General features: G+C 42.1%; 1 protein-coding gene across 3 annotated transcripts in view; it reads left to right on the top strand.

Moving 5' to 3' along the window:
- Positions 1-26285, top strand: part of PID1 (phosphotyrosine interaction domain containing 1) — a 91149-nt gene that overhangs the window by 13546 nt on the left and 51318 nt on the right. The window contains exons 1-2 of one of the 3 annotated variants that reach the window (XM_037407451.1): positions 2967-2987; positions 21900-22046. In XM_037407451.1, the coding sequence (XP_037263348.1) occupies positions 21912-22046 (135 nt within the window). In that variant the 5' untranslated portion in view covers positions 2967-2987; positions 21900-21911. Of the gene's footprint in view, positions 1-2966; positions 2988-3074; positions 3353-21899; positions 22047-26285 lie in introns of those variants that run through there. The other 2 variants (XM_037407450.1, XM_037407449.1) reach the window with 2 other exon arrangements.

Raw genomic sequence — 26285 nt, 5'->3', positions numbered from 1 at the left:
CCAGCAGGATCGGCTGGCCAGGGAGGAAGCAGGGCTGTCGGGACTGCACCAGGGCACTGGGCAACTGTTTTGCAATGGGAACAAACTGACACAGCACAGCTTGTCCATCTGTTGGAGGTGTGGAGGAATGACTTTCAAGCATATCATTGCTTCCTTAACGTAGTAAGTTTTTCCACTCGGGAAGAGGTGTTTGCAGTGCCAGCAATGCCAAGGTGACACTGTGCAATGGATCTTCTACGCAGTGTGGTGATGTTACCCCGGTGAACAGAGGGTGTGATGCTGTCTGCACCAGAGTAACGCCGCTTGCTTTGCCAGAGTGATTCACAATACTTGGCATCGTTGTCACACGCTTTGGCCCTTCTAATTGTTCCTGTGTATGGGCATGAACAGGGTACAGGAATGCTGAAGTCCAGATTTCCAGCAGAGCAGGGAGTTGGGCTGGCAGCGTGGACTGTCGCAGAGAACTAGGCTGTAATCTTGTGCTTTGTAAAATTCTCATGTATGTGGTGATTTGTACGGGTCCAGCCTTCACAGAAGGCTTTGGAAGAGTTTGGAGGCAGGCGCCTGCCTGAGACTGCTGTGTCACTCAGTGCCTTCAGTTTCTTGCCTGCCTTGATGGATCTGACCAGGAGCTAACGGGCTCCGTAGCGAGAGTTTGTGCTGTAAATGCTGTGTGGTGATTTACTGCTGGGGCTTGTTATCCCATGTGGTGGTTTAATGCACCCTGCGTACAGATCCAAGGTCGACTCTAGGAAATATTTAATGCTGTTCTGCTTTGTACACCTGGAGGTCAAAAGGGGATGTGTTTTTTCTAGCTAATCGTCATCTCTTGCAAACTAATTGTAAGTAAAATAAAGCAAAGAGAAAGCATGTGGAGTCTGGCCAGCACTTAGTAATGTCTGAAGCGACTAGTCCATTGCAGTGTTATTTCTTGGACTTGCTTTTACTGAACTTTCTTGGGATTTTGAAGTTTTACCCCATGTAGCTTTTCTTAACTTTCACTGTGTGGTTCTTGTTCTTTGTGTTGTTTTTTTTTTTTTTTTGTTTGTTTTTTGTTTTCTTTCTTTTCCAAGCCAGTGGGTCGATACAATGAATTATAAACAGTGGGTGTGAGACGGCTTAAAAAAAATTAAAAAAAAAATAATGGTGGTTGCTACCAGCACTGTACATTATAGATACTCCACTGGAAGTTAACAGTGAATGGTCTAATAGGTGAGATGCTTACTCACAGGGGTTGTATTTGCAAAGATCTGGAATACATCTTTATTCCTGGGCAGTATTTGGTGCTGGAGGGATGTGTGCTTCTCCTTTGGACCTGGCACAGTATCAGCAGGGCCCTTTGGATGGTGGGGAGGCCGCCCACTTCCCTGCCGTGCGACTGAGCATTTCCTTGTTTTTCTCTCTTGCCTGTTTTGCCCTTTCCTCTCCTCCCAGAGCAGCCAGACCCTGGATGCTGTGTGTCTGTCTGCTGAAACATGGGATGGACAGAGGCTGGGTCCTCACCTGAGGAGCTGAAGAATTACAGTGGGGAGCAAGATGATATCAGTTTTAATGTGCATGTTTTGGTTAATATCTTGTTAACCCTGTATTAACCCCTAGCACCATGTGGTTACTAGTATAAATATTTATTCTTGGTATGTAGCTACAAATATGGGGTAGGATTAATGCTAAATTATTAGTACTCAGTTTAAATAAAATCAGTTTGTCAGACTGCTTCCTTTTGTGTTTTTGGGTTTTTTTTGTTTGTTTGTTTTTTAATTGGCCAGAATATACACAAACAGGTTTCACATGGCCGGGGCCTCCAAAATCTCATTATCTTAATTGTCACCCTTTGACGTTAATAAATGATTTAGCTAGAACATGATTTAGTCACTGGGGAGAAACGGAATCGACTGTTGCAACTATCCTTCCCTTCTAGATGATAATGAGAAACTACAGCCCACAGCTCTTAAAAAATAATAGCTCTGGGTTTAGGACATTATTTTTGATTATTACAATGTCTCAATGCTATTATATTTGTTAATATTTTACTCTGGAATGCCTTCACTTAGAAAAAACTGGAAGGTGCACAAAGGACATCCTTCTGTATCCTTTAATGTTACTCTTCAGCATTTTACAGGCTGCAGATGTGTTGCCAGTGCTCTGCCTCTTCTTTTTTAAAAAAATCATACTGTTTTGTTTCTGTTGACCATTCTTCACTTACCGGAGGAAGTAAGTTGTTTGGACAATGTGTTGGGATTAGCTGTGTATTGAACTACCACAGTAAACAAGTAATTAATTCTCATAAAAATGTACACTGTGCTCTCTGCGTGGATTTTATGGAGTTGTCTGGAAAAGAAAATATTTTTCTGTCTAAAAAGCATTTCCTACCCAGTAACTAGCTGTAAAAGAAACAGCTTGAAAATATTTCCTGGCCAAAGGAAAGGATCAGTACATACTTCTAGTCTGCCATTGTGGTTAACATCACTATGTGTTTTTCTAGCACTTCCTCAATATCTCTCAGTTTTATGTACCTAGTGTTAATAAACGTAGCTACAGAAATAACAATCTATCTGAGCCAACCGGTTTGATCTTTTTTTTTTTTTTTTTTTCCGCTAATGCCGATGCTGGGATTTTGCAAAGGATAATCTGAGGATTCAGGCTTGGCTTTGCTCCTGTTTGAAATCACTATTAAAATACTGATGACTTTGCTGCTGGACCAGGGCCTGAGGGTTGTGCCTTAGATTTTTTCCTTTTTCTTTTTTTTTTCTTTTTTTTTTTTTTTTTAGGAAGAGCTAGATCAGTGGGCAAAATATTGCATTTGTGGAAGGAGATAAGGGGTGGGTAGGTCAGCGTGCTTGCTGTAGCACCATGCATGGCTGTGCAAGCACAAGCTGGAGTTTACTGTGGGGTGTGTTTCAGAGCACAGCCAGTGACAGATGGGTTTTGATGACCGGCTTGTGCCTCTCAAAACAAAAGTGTAGTGTTTATTTCAGCTTCTAAACCAGGTTAGTGAACAACTATCAGCAGTACCGGGTGACCTGCAGCTGTTAGTTTGCAGAGCTTAGGTGGTTTTTATGCTGTTACACCAGTCAGCAAAGGAAAGTTGGGGTTGGCCGTACTGGTATTTCCAGAAAATGAGAGTTCAGAGGTGGCAAACATGTATGTCCTGAGGATTTCTGCTTGGCTTCCCCCTTAATGTAGGGGTTTTGGCGTTGTCTTCTGGCTTGCTGGTTGCAGTTCTCCACGGGCCAGTGCAGGGGCTTTTGACACTTTGCTGACAGTATTTCACTGGCATTGCTCCCTCTTAGCCAGCTGCTCTGCAAGCCTCCCAAGCTACCCGTAACTCAGGAGGATGAATTTATTTCAAATTGTGAGTACCCCTTTCCCTTGGACTTTTCCAGTGTTAGTTGTTTTTATTCCTGCCCCCTCCTAGCCACTGCCCAGCGAAGCTGCGTGGTGTGTGTTCCCTAACCAGCCGCTTCCTGGGCAGCTCTGCAGCGTGGCCGTTTTCTCGGGTGTCCTGACACCAAGGTTTCGTTTTGTTGTTGTATTGTACTGCAGATGCGTGCTTCACTTGTCTGATTTCCTTGCTGCTTTCCGGCAGAGCTGTTTGCCCTCTTTCAAAACATGACCCTCATAGCCGGGGATTTCTGTAGTGCCTCATTGGCTGTAGACGTGCGATTATGGGTGATTTTCTGCCTTAAGTTTTTGCTTTTTTTAGGTTGGCTTTTATCTGCTACTGTCACAGACATCTAAAACTGTGATTCTGAGTGCTCAGAAAACCTGGAGGCAAATGAGAAGATTCCTAAATTTATTCATCCCTTGCACTCTTTCAGCTGTGACAGTTTCTGTACTAACAGATACATTACAGCTTTGGGAGATCAGGGGTGAAAGCAGGAACTGTTAGGGATGGTCACCTCTGTGGTACCACAAGCCAGGCTAGTCAACCCAGTGGTTCCTTGGTAGCTGTGGTCTTTGTCAAAAATACGTTTGAAATGTTTTTGAAGGCTGGGTACAGAGTGAGACCCATAAATAGATCCTGTAAACTTGCTCTCCTGAGCTGCAGAACATCCCTCAGTAGGTCAGGCCTAAAGACCATGAGCTATTTGTGCCGTATATATTTATACGTGAGTTTACTGCAGTGGAATTGTCACAAAACTGTAACTAAAGCAAGCTGGAAATGAAAAAGCCGTGCCAGTTGAAATAATAAAAAGAGGCGGGCATGCCCCTAATAAATGCTGTAGTGTAATTGCTGTAAAAGTGTGCAATGTTTACAATAATAATACAAGTTATATTTACAGTAACAAAGCTCTCATTTCTGCAAAACTTCAGCCATACATGTATTTTTACCTACTGCAAGCAGCCACCGTTGCCCACAGGTCTATGCACGGCACCATCAGTAAGGGTCTGATTTCTCACAGGACGGAGGCCTTGCTAAGTGTTCAGTCTTTCAGTGGACACGTATCTTTTCCAGAATTGAAAACATCTTTTATTCCCTGGGCTGAGCTGGCAGCCGGCACAGAAGGCAGTCTGCTTTATGTTTATCAGTCCAGGGAGAAGTCCAGTGCTTGCAAGCCTATTTCTCATCTGCCAAGAACATCAACAGAAAGTGTAACTATCTTCCACTCTCTCTTTTTTTTTTAATCACTTAAATATGACCATTCAGGGAGGCGTTTAATTCTTTAAATATGGTGAAGAAGGCGTTAGTGAGTTAAGGGTAGAGGGTTTAACCCCGTGATTTCTGAAGCTGTGCTGGTGGCCGGCTGCTGCCGGTGTGTGGTGATGGGTGGGCTGTACTGGGAAGTGCTGCGGGAGCATCCCCCCTGCTGCGGGCCAGCCGTGCCCCCCACGCCCCTGGGTGTGGGGCATGGTGCCGGTGTGCCGGAGCCTTTTTGGGGCGCCTGCTGAGGTTTTACTTGTGGACTGTTTTTTGGGGAAACCCTGGTTTAAACTCTTGCTCTGTGCTGCCATCTATGCAGAGCGTGTTCAGAGAGGATAAGCAACCTGGTCCTGATGCGATTGTTAAGCTATGCTGTTCATTGGAATTAGTCTATATTTAAGCCGTGATGTATGTGTGTAAAAATGAGCCTTGATCATTTCAGGGCTTGGCTGAAACCCTGTGATCCAGGCCTGTAAATAAACCCCTGGCAGTGAGTGAATGCTGAAGGGCTTTAGAAGGGTCTTTTCAAATGATTCTTGTGCCCGTGTGTGGAGAAACGCGGATGTGTAAAAGGTTTCCCTTGTAGCTCAGGAAATGTTAAAAGTCTGTAATGGTGTATTTTAGCATCAGAGTTTCTTAATTATTAGAGTTCTAGCAAGAAAATTTCTTGCATAAATTGTGGCAGCCCATTTAACTAACTGAACGCCAGGTTTATTACTATATGAACTTGATAATTAGTTTGTAATCCGTGCATAGGCATTTCATCCTGGCGGTTTTCTCGCAGAGAATAATTTGCCTTTTATTTGTTGAGGGTGTTTTTTTTGGTGAAAACAGAACTCCCATTCATGATGGGCACAGCAAATGTAGTAAAACACTATCATAGCTGGGATTTGTTGTACACTATGGATTTATGTCAAGAATGTTAATGATTTGTTTATGAATAAGTGAGCCTGTAGTATTGTGAAACAGTATCTGGCAGGGCTGCTGAATGGACATTTTGAGAGCAGAGGATTCTTGAACTGAATAAGCTGTAGATATTTGTGTGTCTCAAACTAGTCATAAGTAGGCTTATGGATTTTTAGACAGAAGTGTTTATTTAATGCATGATCATAGTCTACAGTGCTCATCTGGCATATGTATGGGCCACTTGATAACAAGCAAAGAGGTTGTTAAGTATTTTTTAAGGGCAGTTAAACTCCTTCTAGTGGGCTTTAGTTTAAAAATAAGATTTTCTTCCAGAAAGCAACACAAAACCTTAAGCAGAGCAGTGTGATGTTTGCAGACTCGATGTGGATCAGGAAGATACTCTGGATTTGCAGCGTCTCGCTTGGGTGTAGCACTTAGTTTAGCAGAGCCACCACTCGGGTTTCCCAATGGCATTATCCCTTGGCAGCCAATATGCCAATATGTTTATGGTCTCAGATAGACACCTTCTTCATGAGGGCTTGGGAAGGGTCTACTGCTTTCTTCTGATCCCAGTTTTCTTGGAAGGATACCTGCTGATGGGTAGGAGAGGTGGTTCATTCCCATCAGAATGAGAGTGAATCAGAAGACCAGTATCTCCTGTGTGTTAGTGAGTACTGGTGAGAAGTGAAACACAGTTCCTCAAAAGAGTAATTTGGGAACTAGATTGAACCTCATCCCAGGTAATGTTTCCTTCCTTTGCCTGTTATAATTTGCATGGACAGGGTGTGGAATCTGATCACTGGGGTATCAAATCGACTGATGAACAGCTGATGTCCAGCAGCACAAAGTGAGAGCTCAGTTATATGTGATTTCGTGCTATGTAAAGATAATAAGTTTTCAAAAAAATGATGGCAAGATTTATCATCTCTCCAGCCATCCTTCCTGTACAGAGTTTTATAGCTGGTTAAATGGGTGCAAATGCTTAACCTGAAGAAGAGGTTGTCACTCAAGTGCAAATTGTGCATTTTTAAATGTAGCTGAGCCTCTTGAAAAACTGCAGGTGGAAAATGTTGTGTTTATCACTGTAGCAGGAAGCTTTGCTGTGTGACCTCCTGCACCATGGGCAGCTGGGCCCAAAACCAAGGGACTTCAGAGCTGGATTTGGTAAGTGTCAGAGGCAGTTGGTGGTGTGCATCCAGGCTGCTGTGTGGAGCATGACTAAACTCTGTCTGATAAATTACGGCATTTCTTGAAATAGTGCCTTGTACTTTTTAATGAGCTGGGCTATCAGCTCTGCATCAGTGGATGGTTAAAATGAAGCAAGAATTGCTTTAACATTAAAACTGTGCCTGGAGGACTTCTTTGAGAAATTGCTTATGATTATTAAGTGAATATAATATGGTAAGACAACCTTGCTTCTTTGCTGTGCTTTTTTTTTCATGCTGAGTGCGGTTTTGAAAGTTGAAACATGTACAGATGGAAAGTAATGTTCAAATGGGAAAGGCTTTGGAAGCCATGCAGTGCTCTCTCCCTTTGAACATGAATAGGGAAGAGAGAGGTAAGACACAATTTATTGAGATGCAACTGTTATAGAAGAATTGGATTTCCTCTAAATACAGCTTGATTGTGTGCCAAATGGAAAAGAGGCTGAAGCCAGAGCACTTCATGTGCCAAGCTGGAGAAGAATCTTTTCTAAACCAAGTGGGCTAGGGAAAAATGACCTTCGTATTGCTTGTTCCTTCTGTCATGTCTACACGTGTACAGACAAATAAATGGAAAGATAGCCACCCTTTGTGACAATTGTTGATGAAAGTGAAGCAGCCGTGGGGGGCAGTCGGGCTGCCTACAATCTAACCTGCTATGGGGCAGCAACACCACGGGAGTGTTTATGCAACCCAGGGCAGGTGGCATGGGTTGTCGTAGGTAGTTCTGCCAGGTTACCACTGAGATTTACCCCTGTGTCCCATGTGCGTTATTTCTCCAGTGGTGTGTGTGTTGCTTATGCTGTTTTCTGAATTGTCTGCTGTTTCTTCCCCAGAATCATCTCATCTGAGATGGTATGTCAGCAAATAAATAGCCCACAAGCTGCATGTTACTCCTGTTCTCCAGTATTGCAGCACACATTCAGGGAGGGAGGCAAGGAGGGAAACTGTGGAGCTGATGGCTGATGGACTCATTTATTCTCTAGATAGGTACTTGCGCCCTTTTCCCACTCAGATACATACTGCACCATTAAACACTATTAAATATTGGCAGCTTTGCAGTAAACTGCATTTGTGATTTGTCTACTGTGTAAGCAGAAAAGGCAGTCCCAAATCTGCTTCAGGAAGGGCTTTACTCTGCTGGGTTGGGAATATCAGTGATAGCCACCAGAGTCTGTTAATTTCTGACTATAATGGTGATAAAACATGAAAGTGGAAGTGCTCATGTCGTAAGGCAGGAGTTGGAACTAATCACTTTTCTACAGATGCTACAGGGAAAATAGATTATAACCCTGTTTCATGTGCTGGTTGAAGCTGGTTCCCTTTTGATCTTTATACTAGTGGTGGAGCACTGCGTGGAATATCGTGGTTTTCAAATAATTCCTAACCTTTAATTCTACAAATGAATTATTTTTAAAAATCTGTGTTTAAGCAGATGCACTTGCCACATAGTTTTTTCATGGTGCCACAGTCAGAACCCATGGTCATCCTTTGTGGTTAACTACTGTGTACATTTGCCTGGCTTGACCAACAGAAAATGTAGGTAGTTTTGTGTTCCTGTTTCTGCAGGGAGATGCTGTAGCTCTTCAACCTCTGATTTTTCTGTTGTGCTCGTTGTGGTGTAGGTGACACTGCGACACACGTGATACCCAACCAGTGCTTAAAGACGGGAAAATGCAGAACTTGGAACACTTCAATGATGGTGGTTGCTGGCTTGCACCCAGGAGGGAGCAGGCTTTGTTGCACGATCAAAGGTCTCCTGCACTCATCAGCTGCTCAGAATGGAGCAGACAGATGTTTATCTAGCTGATTGTCTTGTAAAATTGTAAAATTGGCTTGTGCAAATAGCTGTGCATGCAAAACTTGACTGATGTTGTTTTAGAGGCTTTTCTAATGTCATCTGAAAATCTGTTCCAGGCAGAGAACCTGGGATCCAAAACTGAATAAAAATCAGACAAGGATACTTTCTGCTCCTAAAGCCATCTAGGACTGAAAATAGTGTAGTTGGATTAAAGATGGGTATGTCAGTGGGGAACTGGTGGTGATTAATTGACATGGAGTTAAAATTCCTTCTCAAAATCTGTGACTTCAGTTAATGGCTTGCCCAGACTTTCCACTTATGAGGTTATCTGTTTCAAGCTTTGCTTCTGGACTGAAATTACATACTTTCTAAAAAAATGAAAATATTTTAGTTGCGGTGGTCTCCCAAGTAACTTACCAACAGTACAAACATTTTTACAGACTTTCCTTTAAATAAATGGTAACACTTGGAAAGCAAGAAAACAGCCCTCTGTCACCTAGCTCAGCATCAACCCTCAGGAAGAGAAATGGTCATTTTGAGTGTTTGGCTCTGACATCCCAAGTGGAGACCTAAAGGCTAAGCCTTATTTTGTATTGACATGGAACATTTTGTGCTGAATCTTCTTGACTAGTGTGTAGGCAGAGAAGCTTTGCAGGGGGCAGTCTTGAGGATCTCAGCAGCTGTAACGAAAACTCTGATGGAAGTGAGTGGTGATGAGGCAGAAGTCTTGCGTAGCTGTTGTGTTGTTCCCTGTATGCTCTATGGCTTCACCGACAGAAGCTCTCCACTGCGGTTCCCTTCTGATGATGGTGCTCCATTGGAGCAGTTGGCCTTGATGATCCTAGCTCATGGGTTGGTGTTTAATTGCTTGCTAAATGATCCTTGCTTTCCAAAGGTGAGAAACTGCAATAAACACTATAAGCTAGAGAGTTACTTTTCCTAGAAGTATTTGTTGAAGAGGCCAGGAAACTCGACAGATTCACTTGAAAAGTCTTCTGTGAATTCTTCTTCCGTTGCAGAATTGGGGTTGACCCATACAGAAGCAGCACTGGAGATTCATATTGAATCCCTGTGTGCATGCATCCATCTGCCTCGTATTTGCAGTCTGCCTGGTTACTACCATAGCAGTAAATGTTCAGAATTGGGCTTTTATTTTCCCCCTCTTTTTTTTTTTTCCTTTTGGCCAGATTACAGTCACTGAAACCACTTAGTTTGGCTTGGAGATTTTTTGAAAGAACTGTATGGCTATAGCAAATAGCTTGTTTAAGCACAGTTGAGAAGCCACGGGTAGGGCTGCAGCGTGTAGAATTTCAAGTATGAAAAAAGATGAATTATAAGATTGATAACCCTTGTGCTTAGTGGTCAGAATGCAAATAACAAAAGCTGCAGATCTGGGCAGAGAGATGTACTATAAAAAGCATTATCACAAGATTAAGCTGTAGAAGACACATTTTTGCATGGTAATCTGCTGGATTTATTTTGACAATTATCTATTTGTGGTGGTTGTGAATGAAAGTGGAATTTTTAGCAGTCTTGGTATAATGACTGAATTTGTAAAGCTGCTCAAACATTTTGCATCAGAGTTGTGTGGGGTTTTTTTCAGCCAAATACATGACTTTTTTGATTAAAAGAAATATTTGTCTTGAAGCTTTTTTTTCCCAGAGGAGTGACTAATTGGTATTCACAAGGTTCAATACTTTAATATTTTATCGGAGGCCCCTAAATTCTTTCACTCCCTTCTCTTTCAGGGTAAATAATTTAGATTTCAGATGAATCAAGCTTGATAAAAGCCACCTTGTTAACATCTGTAGAATTACAGCTCTATTTGCTTTGAGGGATGCTGGAATAACTACATCAGTAATGCTACTAAGGTAAATTGGATGGGGCAAAGGAAGAAGGCAGTGGGGGAATGCTGGGCAGGCAGTTCATTTATTTTAATTTCACTCGTTCTTTCACTTCTGTTTAACTAGCTGCCCAACACAGGTACACTGGAGACCACGAATGTCATGGGCATTCAGGAGACTTCTATCGTGTTGTATTACAGGAATGTATATTAGATCTGCATCTAGAAAAGCTCTGGGCTTTAACAGCTCAGGCCCTTTTCCCTGGATGTTGACATTCTATATTATTTCATTTCCCATAAGCCTGAATCATATTAAAATACTGTTCACATTAACTGACAGGGTTTGTACCAAGAAACATTTAGTAATAATTAAAAAAACCCCGCCTCTCATTTACACTCCTGTTTCTTCTGCAACTTCATTTCTCAAAGTTGAGCCAAAACTTGCAGATTAAAAATGGTTTGGCTTTTTTCAATGCAAAAATATTTAAGTTGTAGAGTGGCTGAGAATGGATGGTGTTTAAGGTGGTCAGCAATGGGTGGTGGAGGGAAGAAGGCTGAGGCTGTACTGAGGATAAGGATGTTCCTCTTTGTTGCTCTGTGGGATTATTTATTCTGCAGCTGTTTTATGTGTGGAAAACTTGCAAGACATTGTGTAATGAACAGAATTTGGAGCAGACTGGACAAAAGTGAGAGTGTAATTACTGGAAAAAAGAGGATGTAGCTTTCACAACATAAAGGTTGAGTCCTGGTACAGACATGAAGTCTTCCAGTTCTGCTGGCCTTGCTGGAAGGCAACGTTTGGAGAGTTTTGAGCTGTTCTGTTTTCTTTAGTTAAATAATTCAGTATTTTCATCATTTGATGCTCTTCATTTCATTGGCAATGTTGAATTATAAGACTGAAATCGCAATTTAGTTACTACTCTAACAAGCAGTAATAATTGTTCAGGGGTGTGTGTGTAGTAGCACGTGTAAAGCGGCAGGCAGTAAAGGTGAGGGTAGTTCTGTTCCTGTTGAACTTCAGATATGTTTTGTCAATTTCTGTGGAAGCAGGGGTGTTTTTTTCATGGCATATGGGATTCCTAAAGACTGGGATTTGGTTATGAATGAGCACGTGTTTCCAGAATGGAGTTACTTGAGTTTGCTTAATCAGTTGTGGATTCCTCCAGCGTGACGCTGCAGTGCCTGTGTGAGGAGTTAGCTTTGCTTTATTGGTCCCATATGCACTGGCAGATAGTGTAGTAACCATGCCTTGGGGGAGGATAGGGGCATCTGGTTGAATCTCATGGTGCATATATTATTGCTCTTCTGGAGGGATTTGGTTTTGTTTGTTTGTTTGTTTTTTCTTTGTTCTAAGAACTGCAGATATGTATATATGTGTATAATCACTAACATTTTGAATTTTAACACTCGGACGAGGGATAAGTTAAGCTTCTCCAAAATTATCTGAACTTCGCTGACAAGTAAAGAAGAAGAAATTGAGGGTTTTTTTAGAGAAACTGGAGTTTCTGAGCATCTCTGGGTTTGGGTGCTAAATTGCAAGAACTTGGAAGCTTAATTTCCTTTCTTGTCAAGCGCTAAGGACTTGTCCTTTGAAAATCAGAAACATGGAAACATCAGAAAAGATTAATTACTTCTGAAAAACTTTGTAAACACTATGCAGATTTAACCTTTTTGTCTAGAGGATGTGGACGTGAGAGGGCTGTCCTGTGGGTGCCGGAGGGGAGCCCCAGCACAGGGGTGCCCCATCCGCAGCGGCTTTACTTGACTCATTCTGCACTGGGAAAAGCAGAGTTGTTTTGCATCTGGCTGTTTTGGCTTGGCTTAACCAGTAAGGTAGTTGAAGGAGAAACAGGAATGTAAATGAGTTGGTTTGATTTTCTTTTGTAAAGGTTTCTTGGTGCAAATCCTGTCAATTATCCAACTCTAAAGCTTTGCTGAATTAATGAGACACTTTGTAGAAGGGTATTTTTGATTACTTTCTGTACACTCACTTATTCCTGATGTGGGCTCTCTGGTGTGCTGCTGTTATTCATGGCTTTAAGAAGTGTGAAGACCTACTTTGTGAAGTCTCCCTGGGGGTAGGGGTTATGCATTTGTTCTGCAGTGGGACTCAAATTTTGTCTATTTTCTGTATCACCTGCTCAAACGTTTGTATAGCCATAAATCCTGGCAGAGTTCCCCCATGATTCATAATTTGCTGGTGGAGGCGCGAAAGCAGCAATGTTGCAGGAGATGAAATGCCTGTGAGTGTAGTTAGGGCTGGGGAAGTCTCCTTGGGAAAGTGCATGTGATGGGACAGCAGTGCTGGCCGGACCTGGTTCCCCTGGGAATGCTCTGGAGCATGTAGTGATGGTACTCCTGAGGATGTGTGGAGAGGGAAGGCTAAAGCCACCAGGCTTCTTTCTTTGCCCTCTGCAAGGTTGGTTTTTTTTTTTTTTTTGGGGGGGGGGGGCGTGGGATGCACTCTGATGGAGGCTTTCCAGAAGGGCTGGAGAAGCTGGTCTGTGCATTTGGAGATGGCTTGTGTCCATGGGAAGTAGGAGGGACCCCCCTCTCAGAGACTCTCAGGAGCGCCAGTCTTAAATCCTGGGGGTGTTTCAGACCTGGAAAAGGCAGTGTTGTAAATCAGCATCAGAGGAGTTAGCGATACAGTGGATGTCTTTAGAGGAAAGAATGGATTCTTATTATCTTAGAGCTGTAAATATAAGAATTAATTAGACCAAAAGCTCATTTGGTTTATATTTAAGCAGTACATGAGCTTTTTTGGCAAGAATTTGTACCCTGTATCTCTGCATAGCATTAGGCACAATGTTACCTCTCGCAAATAATCAGGGCAAATTCCCTGTTTCTAGCAGGCACCTGTGTCATCCAGTTCATATCCCTGTCTCTGAGAATAAGTCTTAGAAAGGCAATATAGAGGTCACTGAACTACATAACTGCTTAACAAGTTAGTGATTTATTGCAAAAAAAGAAGGAGAAGAGTGAGAGAATGAAATGCTCATTTTGAAGGGGCTGTATTGGGGGATGCAGTGGCTGTCTGGCAGGTACTGTATGAGATGGGCTTGCTCCGCCAGGCACAGAGTGAGGAGAAAGAACTTTTTAAAGCATCCTCTGACACAGAAATTATTGGAAAGCCTCCAAGAGCGAATTGAAAAAGCAACAACCGCCTTCATGCTGCAGGATTCCATTGTTTTAATATTGGACCAACTACACCAAATAATACATCTACTGGAAACTCATGTTAGGGGAAAAATATGTTGGAAAGCAGCTAAGGGGTCAGCTCAAAATCAAAGTGAACGAACTTGACATATCTATGCTGCTGCGTGTCCTATTTTCCTATTTTGTTCTTCTTCTTGTTGTCAGCTCGTATTTCTTAATTTATTTCCACTCTTTCTTTTTTTTTTTTTTCCCTAAATCATTTGCCTTGTCTTGGGCTTGTATTTTGACTGCTATTTTTCCTGAAAAATGCTGGGGCTGCTAAACAGCTCTGCTTGCACGGAGAAATTCTGGCATACTAGTATTTTTGAAATTGTAGTCTTGTCTAAAATTGCAGACTTGCACACAGACGCAGTGCTTTTGGGGAGGTACTGCTGCTCTGGTGATGAGACAGTGAACAACAGATAATGGGGATGACTTTATTTTCCTTCAGTGCTGTGTAACGGAGCTGTGCTTCCCAGACTGGCTTTCTTTGCTGGACTTCTGGATGTGGTTTGAAGACCAACATCATCAAGGATGGGATGGAAGAAAAAGGCAAAGTTGTTCCTGCAAGCGTAAATGTTATTTATAATGATTTCATTTAATAACATACACAATACAGCTATCTGTTAATTGGGTTTGGGTGGCATGAGAGCTAATTCAGTCGTGAAAAATTTATTAAAATTTGAGAGTTAACCATGACCGAAAGTTTGGGAAATAGTCATTTATGAGAGCATCTCAGTTGATACATTGGTAGAAGTCATTATGCTTTAGTTCTACTGATATGTAGATGTACTGATATAAAAATTTTCTGATATAGAATATATGCCACGAACATCAAGCATTGGAAACTACAACTCATTTCAAAATACGTTTAACTGTCATCAATGGATAATAAACTGTAAAAGCCCAAACCCAAACAGACTTATTTAGATGTTCACCATCCATCCACATGCTTAATTTCCACTGAAATAATGGACCGGGAATTTAGGTACTGTAATGTAGAGACTGATAAAAGAACTTTTTATGGTAGTGCTGTGACTTACCTCCTCTGCTGATGTTTTAGGGAGGTCTTGTTTTATTTTTGTGGATATGAGTGTCCTGAAATACTGACTTCATCCTACTCTGATGTGGATCTCTATAGTGGGACTTCAGGTTTTGAGCAATTATGGCTAAACTGGGAACTTAGTCTCTGAATATCCTGTATATTCAGATTTGCTTAGGTTGGGGGTTTAGTTTGGCTGAGTGTAGAGAGATGCTAGAGAATCACTCATGAAATTCTCATCTGGCTCTGAAGTTCCCTGCAGTTTGGAGGGTGTTTGTATCTGGGATTGTGTTTTGTTTGGGCAGCGATCCTGCTGATCAGAATCACATAAGCTTGGCAACAGAATGGAGGCATCCAGCCAGAGCAAACTCAAAGTACACAGGGTCTGAGAACAAAACGTTTCACATGAATTAAATTGTGAGGAAACAGAAATTATTTAAACTTGTAAGAAAACAAGGCACTGTGAGCATCGTCACACAGGCAGCTGTGTGATCAGGGCTATTGATAGGGAGTACAAGTTTTATTTATGAAATCTTGATAGTTGTGTGTTTTTAAGAGATATGTCTGATCACCACAGGAAGATGAATATTCCCCAAGAACTGGTATTAGATTAGAGATGGAATAACTCTCAGTGCTTGCATGCAAAGATCCAGGAGCATCTTTGCTGAAAGGCTTTTTGACACTCAACTGATTTTGGTTTCCTCTGTACCATACACTGCGGCTGGGCTTGCTGTCTTGAAAAGGTTCCCTCTGTCCTTGTCATGCTTTTCTATCTGCAGTCCTGTGTCTTCCTTCCCTTCATCTGTTTTTTTATGTATATTCTACGTTTTTCTGTCAGAGCATTATCCTTTACTCCCTTGTTAGCCCCTCCTGGGCTTCTCCTGCCGTTACTGAACTGTGCCCGCCAGCAAGCAGCATTGCTTGCAGCACGCCTGGTACTGCCCCTCCTGGCACTTTCCTTCCCCAGGCTCACACCTTGCTTTGATGCCATCTTCTGCTCAGTGCCCAGTCAGACAGATTTGAGCTTACCCTGGCAAACACAGATTACTCTTTCCTGTGCCAAAACGCTCCCTGCTGCCCCTGTCTCTCTTCTGTGCTATCTGGGGGAGAGTGGTAGAAGCAGAGGGATGTGAGGAGGGGAAATGGTGTCAGGCGCTGGTTCATTTTCTAGTGTGCCACCATGCAGGGTGGCATTGGGCACATGGATGGGTGGCAAAAGCTTTTTGGTTTGGTGGTTTGGGTTTTGTTTGTTTTGGTTTAGTGTGGTTGTTTTTTTTGGTTGTGTGGGGTTTTTTTTGTTTTTGTTTTTTTTTTTGTGGCATAGCATTTCCCAGATGCTTTGCCCCAGCATCCTTGGAGGTGCCATGCCCTCAGCACACTGAGTCACGCCAAATTGTGGCATGAGCCTGCCCAACCTCCTTGACTTCCAGGATGTGTCATACAGTTGCCTGCAGGCAAGTCTATCTTACCCTTGTGCCTGTTGTCCTTTCTTTGCATTTGAGAGGTCTAAATTCAGACATAATTATCTGGATTTTCACTTAAATACCACAATTTACCTGAAAGGGATTGAATGGATTTGGTTTGATAGGCTGGCAAAATATAGCTAGATGAGGTACGCTTTTAATAACCAGATTTTGGGAGCTGGATTGGTTTCAAAAAGATTACTTAGGCCGGATCTGCTTGAGTATAAAGAGTTGTGACGTGATCTTGGCTTTCTGCTTGCCAGTCGGTTTTGTGTTACAGAGCAGGCTGCTGATGGGATGATTTCTGACTTTGATAAGTGCTTCCATCCTCTCTGTAGAGGGTTTTATTGTAGTGTTCAGTACAATGTTTATATGAACTGCTAGTAAAGGATAAATAAATACAGCACAGTTAAGTTTAATATGGGGAGGGGAAGATACTTAAACTGTATTAGCAATATTTGTTTAACAAGAAATGGCTCAGATGTGACACTTATCTATACTGGATAGCATTTGCTTTAAACAAAAGAGAGCCTTGAAATGGATCAGTTTTCATATGTATCAGAATTCTTTTCTTGCCGAAAAGCTAGAGGCTTGGGGTGGGGTGGTCCTCGGGTCAGAGCCACGCTCATGTCACTGGTGGTGTAACCATATTGCTAAAGCACTACTGTGGTGTTGTCTCCTCTGCCCATGAGTAAGGGAGTGGATTCTTGCATCTACAGACTGGTTATGTTGGTAGTCAAATTCCACTGGGACTAGGTGAAAATGGACATCTGGACTTTCTAGACTTCTTTTGCAGTTCATTGCACTTGGTTGTGTCTTTCCCATCCTAGGCTGCTGTCTTTTGCTGTGGGATGCTGTTGAAAAGTTTTGGTTTCATTCCAGAACTAAATGGATTTCAAAGGTAGCAGAAGTACTTTCACTGAAGCAGTAAATTATAGAGGTTATTTTTTTAATTTTCCAGGGACTGATCTTTAGCCGATGCTCTAATGTGGGTTTAATCTGGAAATTCCTTTGTAGGTGCTGTGGAAGGATGAATTGCCCAGAGGATTACTTGTTATTCTGGCAAACCCCTTTTTCAGAGCTTGGAACTTTCAGAACAACACTTTTTCACAAGTTAGCATCCTGTCATTTTGGGGTTGGCCCTCAATGTGTATCTTTGGCAAAATTTGACCAAATACAGGTTATCTGGAAACGAGAAGCCAGTTTATGCAGTTATGGATTGGTTGTAATGCTGATGTTGAGAGATAACGGGGGCTGAGGGCTAAGGTGCTGAAGACTTGCTGATGTTCACCATGTCACAACCCGATTAGCCTGTAAACTATGTTCATTTTACTCATCCCCTGTTGCTGGTTTATAGATTACAATGAGTTACAGTCCCCTCTTTCTTGACATTTGTTTTTATATTTGCATCCTGTTATGTAACCCTTTCATAGATTTATTAAATTTGAGACTTTGTTTTGTTTCCATGACGAAAATGGAAAGATCCACTAGGCCCAGACTTGGTGGCGTACTCAATATTGTGAACAGCAGTGACTGTTCAGTTAAGACCTGAAGGTGAAGAGCAATGCAGAAGTGTTAAGCTTTATTACTACAAATTATCAGTGGATACTTTCTCCTCCAAAGCACATTTAACTGTATGGAGTTGTTTTCTCCAAGACATTTGGTCTGAGTTGTAGAAGTGGCTGGATTTTTGCTGACAAACTAAACCAAAACCCAAATGCTGTTAATTTTTAGTTTTAATGCCAATGGAAATTGTTCTTGGACTAAATATGTAGCATCTAAAATTTGCAAATTGAATGTTGTGAAATAGTTCATCTAGAGCTTATATATAACTGTTGAGCTGATAAGATATATGCTGAAAACAATTAGAAGTTCTTGATTCTTATGTTCAGTTAACCTGTAGCTAAGAGGGTTAGTGTTGACAGGGTTTTCACTGAAATAGGGACCACTTTGAAGGTCACCAAGGAGGCAAGTACATATTGTACCTCTGTAGGTGACTGTCTTGGCCTGCTACAGGTTTTGGCTATCAGTTACACCCCCTTCAGTTTTCTTATGCAGGGGGAAAGGGTGCCATTAAGACTGGTCAACTAAGCAAAAGAAAATGATGGAACTTGAATCCTTGAATAAGCAAAACAATGGTTTTGTTTGAAGATGATTTTCCGATGTTATTAGGGGCTTTACTTAGTAAATTTTACTCTGGGTAATTTCATGTTTAGCAAATAGGAAAATGCAATGCTAATTACAGCTCTGAGGCTTTCTTTGGCAATTAAGGTATTTTTGTTTGCTCAAGAAATCTTAAAACTTGCTGCCTATTTCTTACTGTTATATTGCTCTTTGCATATCTTTCAAATGTAAACTCTATTACAGTAGCACCGTCTAAATGGATAAAAGATGAATGGTGTGCAGTTTTGAGCTGTTGTTATAGTCATATCAGTTAAGAATATCTTCTTTGGTGATTTTCAGTGTAAGAACTACCAAATGAACCTAGTGGTTTTGGCACATGGAATGTGAACGGTATAATGGTCCCTGAACCTTTATTCACTGAATTGCTGAAGTCATGCTTTTCAAGAACTTAGTGAATTTAAGGCACTTTAAAGAAATATTCTGCGTTCACAGCAGTGGAGTGCTAATGCCTCTTCTCAAAAAATACATTGGCTACTGTTATAGGTCAGCATTTGCCAATAGTTTCCGCAGGAGATGCCAGTTTGGAGTGGAAACTAAGAAATGGATTCAGTGAAACACTTTATCCTGCTCTTGGCTTAAAGCACATGAATAATCCCATTGACTACCCACATGTGCTTTACTGGGACTGCTCACATAGTGAAAGTTAGGCATGTGTTTAAGTAACTTGCTTATTTGGGGGCTCACTGCATGATGTCTCCTGGCAGAGACTTGATTTTCTTACGGCAGCCATCATATGACCTGCGTGCAGGGAGCGCAGTATTATCTGCACTAGCCGTGCAGGCCAAAGCAACAGGCTATTTCTGTGTCCACCCCCAATCCGTCTTGCGCTTCTCTGGCAACTAATTATCTGTTGGCTGCCAATTGTGCTGTAGTGTTTTTGGCACCCAACCACTCCAACTTGCTGCTCGTACAAGTATTGAATTGCTTTTGTAAGGCAGAGAGTAGTCTTTCCCATGTTGAAGACTGTATATGTGGTTGTTACAACATGAAAAAAAAGTAGATCATTGTCATAGTTTTCCTCATTTTGGTCAAATTGTGCTCTCTGTCAGTAGTCCCACTGAAGTTGATAAGAGATGCTAGCAGAGGAGAAGAATCATTTCAGAGGTCCAAACTCAGTACCCAGAGGGGCTAAATGGAGCTTTTTCATCTATTGAGTATCTAATGGAAACACTGGTCTTTATTTGAGAACCTCTGTAAGTAGATCATCTATTGAAAAGGAGTTCTTCCAGCATACACGGTGCAAGAAGTTAAATGCTAGGATCGGATACTTTGCAGCCATTATCTCTGGTTTGATCCAAAATTGGGCCACCAGCAGAATAGTACAACTTTAGGTTAGAAATGCATTTAGGTAAGTTTTTCACCTCTGCCTTCCCCTCCCATCCCATGCACGCACAAGGCAGCAGATGACCTTGGTGACAGCATTTTCCCATGTTTCGAAAGGGGCTGGCCACAGGTGGGGAAGCACTGAAACCCACACATGGCCGGTCTCCAGCACCCTCTCCCTTCTGCATATATTCTCCTCCAGAAATACAACCTTTGCAGTAAGTTAGCAGACCTATAGCCTACATATAAAAGCCAGTCAAGCTAATAGAGAGAACTACAGTTGTAGTAGACAGCGATTAGTTAATGGGACCAGCAAGCCCAGCACTGTGTTGGTAATCAGTGGAGCTCCTTCAGACTCAGACTTTGAGCTTCCTTTAAACTCACCACAGCTGGCTATCTGTTGTTTAGCCTTAGCAAACAACTTTGCCAGAGAAGTCTAGGAAGCTTCAAACAAAAGGCTGTTAACCACAACTGAAAGGTAAAATGGAATAGGTTTTCTCAGTAAGTTTAGTAATCCTGGCTGGCAAAGAGTTCTGTTATCTTCAGAAACATGTGTCAAAGAATATTCTGTAATGTATAATGATCTTAAATGGAGTACTCTTTTGCTGGAGCTGTGTTCAGGAGAGTGAATGGGATAACGCGTAATATGAACCAGATGAAAAATAATATGAGTAGATTTCCTCACTGGGTTGGAAACTCGAATGCTTGCAGAAACAGCACGGAGGCCCTGAAGTATTGCTGTAACAGGCTGTAACTTCATGCGTGAGGTGGGAAAACATGTAAGATTTTCACAGACTGTTAGTGTTTATGCCTTGAACATGCTTATGCACGTGTTTAAGGTGCTTGTAGATCCAGTATCATAACAATTACTAGACCTAAACACTGATGAGCTAAGGATTAAACTGTTTTAGAAGTGTATTAATAGACTTTCAGTTAGCTGATCATAAGGTATTTATGAATTAAGTCGGAGATTTATTTCCAAGAAATTCTCATTCATTTTCAATGGAATTCTCAAATCCACAAAAATCCACATGAAAACAGAGTAGTATCTAAATAATTGATTCATCCCCTGTGTATAAATAATCTGTTTAATAGGCACTCTGGTCACCTAAAGCACGGAACTGAAAAGCAAGGGCCTGAGTTGATTTTTTAGCTCTGATAGATACTTCTTGTATGGTTCTGGGGTATCACTTAGCATCTCTCTTTTTGCAAGCCCGACCCCATAAGGTTTGTCTGCCTTGCAGAGGTGAAGGGGAGGCTGAGGAAAGGGGTGACTGCAAAATAAGTCAAGAATCTCACATCAAAAAAGGTTTGGTTTTGATGAAAGTCATCTGGAGTCATTGCACGTACGTCTAATAACTGCTGATTTATAAGAGTCAAGTTATGAAGCTTTAATAAATGCATATTTCTTTAGACAGTGCTGCAGTATGTTGCTGGCTGGGAATACTACGTTGATTTGCTTCATGTCTGCATATTTTCCCCTTAGATACGTAGTAGCAAGTGAAAATGTTCAGTTCAAAGAAACTTCTATATGTTGAAAAATTTCTGTGACTCCCCTGATTCCACAAAATCGATTTGGGAATCTTTCAAGGATTGGCTTAGTTCACTCTGAGCAATTGCTGAGAAACTTCTTATTCAGTGACATTACTGTCCACTTGGGTAGTTCCTCACCCAAGCCTGGGTAGTTATTTCTCGTCTGTTGAAAGTGACAGGTTTTGAATGACATCTATTTATTAGTACCAGTAGTGGCATTTACATTGGAGACTAGAGGAACTGTTGCTTACAAAGGAAGAGAATTTAAAATTCACATGCTAAAGGCAAACTGATGAGACATTCAGCTCAGTGGGAACGGTGACATCTGCAAAGGTCAGTGGGATGAGATTTAAGTACTGAGGAAAGAAAACAAGAATGGATGAATGCATAGTTCTTTGAATGGTCTTTAAGCCCCTGTTCTTCCCTCCACATGGTCATTAGAGGAGGAACTAGGTCTATGAACAATTTTATAATATTCTTGGGAGTGATCAGAGGTAGAGTTTAGACCTTTTCTGGGGCATAGATGGATTCTAATGAATCCTCTCATTTTGTGTGTGTATATCTTTTTTAATTAAAAACAGTCTCCGCATTGTTAATAGTAATAATGAATGTTCACTGTCTTAAGTTATAAAACCTGTTAACGCTCCCTACGGAAGCTTCCAAGGCATTGAACAGCAAGGGAAACATGCAGACACCTCCAGCTATTAACTCTCATTTTTCTGCAGTGGAACTGGAGATAATTGCTTTCCTTTCTCTGTTTAGCATTTTCAGACCATGTTAAAGACTAAGTTGAATGTCCTTACTCTTCGGAAAGAGCCTCTCCCGACAGTGATCTTCCACGAACCAGAAGCCATTGAGCTGTGTACCACAACTCCCCTCATGAAGACCCGGACTCACACTGGATGCAAGGTACTCAGGAGCATAAACTTAAGGAATGAGTCCCCTGTGGAGGTGTTGTATGTATGTGTGAGGGCTCTGAAGAGCCCAAAGTAACCAACATGGTCGTTGTTATTCTGGAAGCCCCATTAACTACTACTATTACTACAAAGTTTTCAATCAAAAAAGTCAGTGAGCGTTTCTGACTGGAAATTTGGGCATCAGGAAAAAAAAAGGTTTGGGCGGTGTGGCACAGTGCAAATGGTGGAGGATTTCTAACAGCCTTCAATGAACGTTGCTCATAAACACTGCCATTGTTTCTTTAAGTGCTAGTGCTGCGATGGGAGATGAAGGACCCAATGCGGTTTATTTGCATTTAGCAATCATACTAACCAAGGTATAAACCTACTGAAACAGGGTTGCAGCTTAAAACTTGAGGTTAGTTTGGTAGGGCTTGCTTGTTTGTTTGTTTGTTTTAAAGAGAGGAAGAAAGGGTTGAGGAGGAGACTTAGATCTTGATTTGGTTAAGCAACAAGATGAATTTGCCCAGTCACATCAAAGCACAGCTTCTGAAAAAGCTCTTCTTCTTTAAACTTTAATGGCTTAAGAGCTTTGAGTGTGTTCTTCTGTGGTAAGAAACCATATAAAAATAGCAAACAAATCTGCTGTGTTTGCATTTTCTGTTGGAGCCGTTTTCATTGGTCATAGAGCTTGCCTAGCCTTGCAGAGCCATGGGCAGCCTTGCAGATTGAGCTGGTATCACGGTTTAACCCCAGCCGGCAACTGAGTACTGCACAGCCATCGCGCATTCCTCCAGTGGGATGGGGAGGAGAATTGGGAAAAAGGTAAAACTTCTGGCTTAAGAACAATTTTACAACTTAAACAAAATATAATAGTAAAAATAGTAGTGGTAATAACAATTGTAATGAAAAGGGCAGGGAGAGAGAGAGTGGAATAAAACCACCAAAAACTCCAAGTGATGCACAATACAATCACTCATCTGCCATTGACTGATGCCCAGCCACTCCCTGAGCAGCCATCGGTGGCCCCGGCCAACTCCTCCTAGTTTATGTACTGTGCATGATGCTCTATGGTGTGGGATATCCCTTTGGCTCGTTTGGGTCAGCTGTCCTGGCTGTGTCCCCTCCCAACTTCTTGTTTTATCAACATTATTCTCATACTAAATCCAAAACACAGTATTGTGCCAACTACTGAGAGGAAAATTAACTCTATCCCAGCTAAAACCAGGACAGCTGGGTACTGGTTTGGCCTGTGCTGCCTGTCAGGGCTTGCCAGCCAAGTCCCCTTCACCCAGCTCAGCTGTCAGTTGTAGGATGTATCCACCCACCCTCGAGGGTGCTGGTGAAAATGGAGAGAACTGGCCTTCAGCCTTCCCTGCTCTGTGAAGTGTCAGCTCTGGAAGAGCCGTTGCCTGATGCTACATGTACTGGATAAGGTCCAAAGTGCAATTAAGTGTACTAACGCTCTTCCCTGCCAGTGTGTATACACTCACGCGTGCCGCACACTCTCCTTATTGGAGGATCTGATGTAAGATGGGGCTAGAAGAAATTGCTTCCTGATGTATTCCCCTGCTTCTCTTGGCATACTCTGTGGCTGGCATGGGCTGTGGGCATGCTGTGAAGGGTCTTGCTGGGGCACCTTTAGGGCTGGCACTTCCTCAGCATAGTTTCTTCTTGGGAAGTGTCATTTTTGTTTGACTTTTTGCCTGTCACAATAGCCAAGAAACAAGACTGTTGCTGGATATTGAAGCACTGCTGCCCTGTGCTGATGCAGAGGAATGCAGGGCAAGTGACCCTAATATGCTTTATACGGTAGCTCATAGCATCTGCTCTTCCACTGTGATGTCTTCTGTCCTTTATGTTGACATCTAATGAATTTTTAGAGAATATTAGCTATCATAAAAATGGTTCACAAAGTATCTGGCTTTCACCCCTAGTGAGAGAGAGTTCACACATAATAATGCTTTCTGAAATCAGTTTATCGCTGTGAATGTGTGTAGAATTTAAATGAACGTTTTTATTTAACCTACAGTCCTTCAGCTGGAAAAGATTGATTGCAGGGAGATGTTGAACCCCTCAGTGAAGAGAATATCATTCTGTATATAGAGATCTCTTTTTATTTATTTGTTTATTTTTCCTGCAACATAACACAGTAGTGGTGACTAGGGAACATTTGCTGCCACAACGCTCTCCTTTTCCTGCTTGCACCATTTCTCCTCCCCCTCCCCCTGTAGCTAGTTCACCTCCTGCCAGTGCTGGAGTCTTACGGTAGTATTTTTGGGGTGGTGGCCAGTCCTACGTCAGACAATTCAGCATTTGTGATTCCAGTACCTGCCTTGGGAAGACGATTGCACATATGTGTTGTGTTCCTATAGCTAAGTAATCCTCTCCAGTCATTAGCTGAAAGGCTCTGATTTTACACAGTCTTTCTAGTCACAATCTCTTTCTTTTCCCCTTTTTTTCTGACTAAACGTATTCTTCTCTTGTGAGGCTTGTATCCTCCAGCTGTTTATAGGTAATTAGCCTTCCTCTTCTCTTTCCCCTCTGATTATTAGTTTCTTGCCGAGTCATACAATTATAGTGTTGCTGTAACCAAGCCAGTATTTTATAGTACAAGTTTTTGCTCTGTGGGGTCTGATCTGTTACTGTTATTCCAGGTGTAATGGGGGAGATGCTGTGGTGTTGCTGGTACCACCAAGCCTCTGGTTCTGAGACACAGGCTTTTCAGGCGAGAGCACAGCATCCAGTTTTTTACTTTCTTTCGTGAGTCACACTCTTTTGATCCTTAATAATTTTATTTCTCTTGACTGAAATCCCTCCAATTTATCTATGTAATCCCATTAATGGGATAGCATCATTCTTCTGACAGAGGCTCCAGACATCTAATTTTATTGCATAGCTTAAACATACGCCTCGGCTGGCACCATCTTGTTATAGGGACTTGACACATGCAATTGCTTTGCTGTTCAGAGGTCTGGGCGTTAGTTTTCTTACGCGATTGCTCTTTTCCTTGTCCTTTCATGGCAAGGCAGGCTTCTTTTCTTTTTCATTTGGTGTTAGCTGCTGAATCCTGAAGAAACAAAACTTTTCTGCTGAGATCCAATCATTCTGTAATTGAATGGGATGGTTTTAAGAATAGCAGAGAAATGTCATGCTTGAAGTAATCTAGGGGGAACACTTGCAAAATCTGGGAAGTTAAATAATAGAACAGATTCAGAGAGCTCTTCCTCCCTGTCCACTTCCCTATCTGATGCAACTTTGTTGCCATCAAGTTTCCTAAAATGTATTTTCTATTTACAGCAGAAGGCTTAAGACTGGTTCCTCCTGTTCCTGCATGTCTGCACCTGCCTGCTTGGGCTGGCGGTGCTGTCGCTGGTCCCACCCTTGGAGATTCGTGGGCATGATTTCACCAAACAGGAGTAGATAATATTTGCATTGATTTGCAGCACAGAGCTTTATGCGCATACATTTTGGAGTTTGTAGTGCTGCTTGCTCAGTGAGACGGGGTTGACTCGGAGTCTGTAGTTACCAAAGGGCACCTTCTTGCCCCCCTTTCCCCTCCTTTCCGCAGCAGTCCTGTTTGCAAGTGGGGAGCAACAGCCCTGCAACCTGGGGTTGGACTGTCGCAGCCCCACTCAGCAGACGGCCTAAAACAGAGCAGGATTTCTGGGTACAATAACGCATTCAAGTCTCTGTTTTTCCCTGGGGGTTGTTTACTTTCATTTGTGCCATGGTGTATGTTAGGTGAGAGGCAGGTCTCTGGCCCCAGAGGAACCACAGATTCTTGTCCTTCTCCAGCTGGGAGAGCTGGGGCAGGGCAGTGGGATGCAGTGCCCAGAGGGTTGTTATCTCTTTGGGAGCTGTAGCAGAGCACCCACATGCATCCTGCCTCTTCCCTGTGATGGACATGGTGTTTGTGAATGCTGGAGCACCGAGCGTTAAGGTCAGTAGCTGCTCTGAAGAGTGAAAAAACCCAACTGGTTTATTGTTTACTTGTAAATGGCAAGTCTCAGCTTAAGCTAAACCACCCATTGCTGGGGAAGGACAAAAAAGAGTGAGAATAAGTTGTTTGCTCTGACTAGCTGGACCACACTTTCAATCACAGGTTCCTAATTTGCTTTTATTTAAATAGAGCATGTTTCTGTGTAGAAGGACTAGTGTGATTTCGATGCGCACATATAAAAATGTGTCCATCCCTGTTCAGATCCTAAGGATTTTGATTAGATTGTGGCTGTTCTGCTTGTAGGTCTTT

Source organism: Falco rusticolus, chromosome 13 (genome assembly GCF_015220075.1).
Source record: "Falco rusticolus isolate bFalRus1 chromosome 13, bFalRus1.pri, whole genome shotgun sequence".
Lineage (NCBI taxonomy): Eukaryota > Metazoa > Chordata > Aves > Falconiformes > Falconidae > Falco > Falco rusticolus.
The sequence above is the reverse complement of the archived record's forward strand: the minus strand, read 5'-3'. Positions and strand labels throughout refer to the sequence as shown.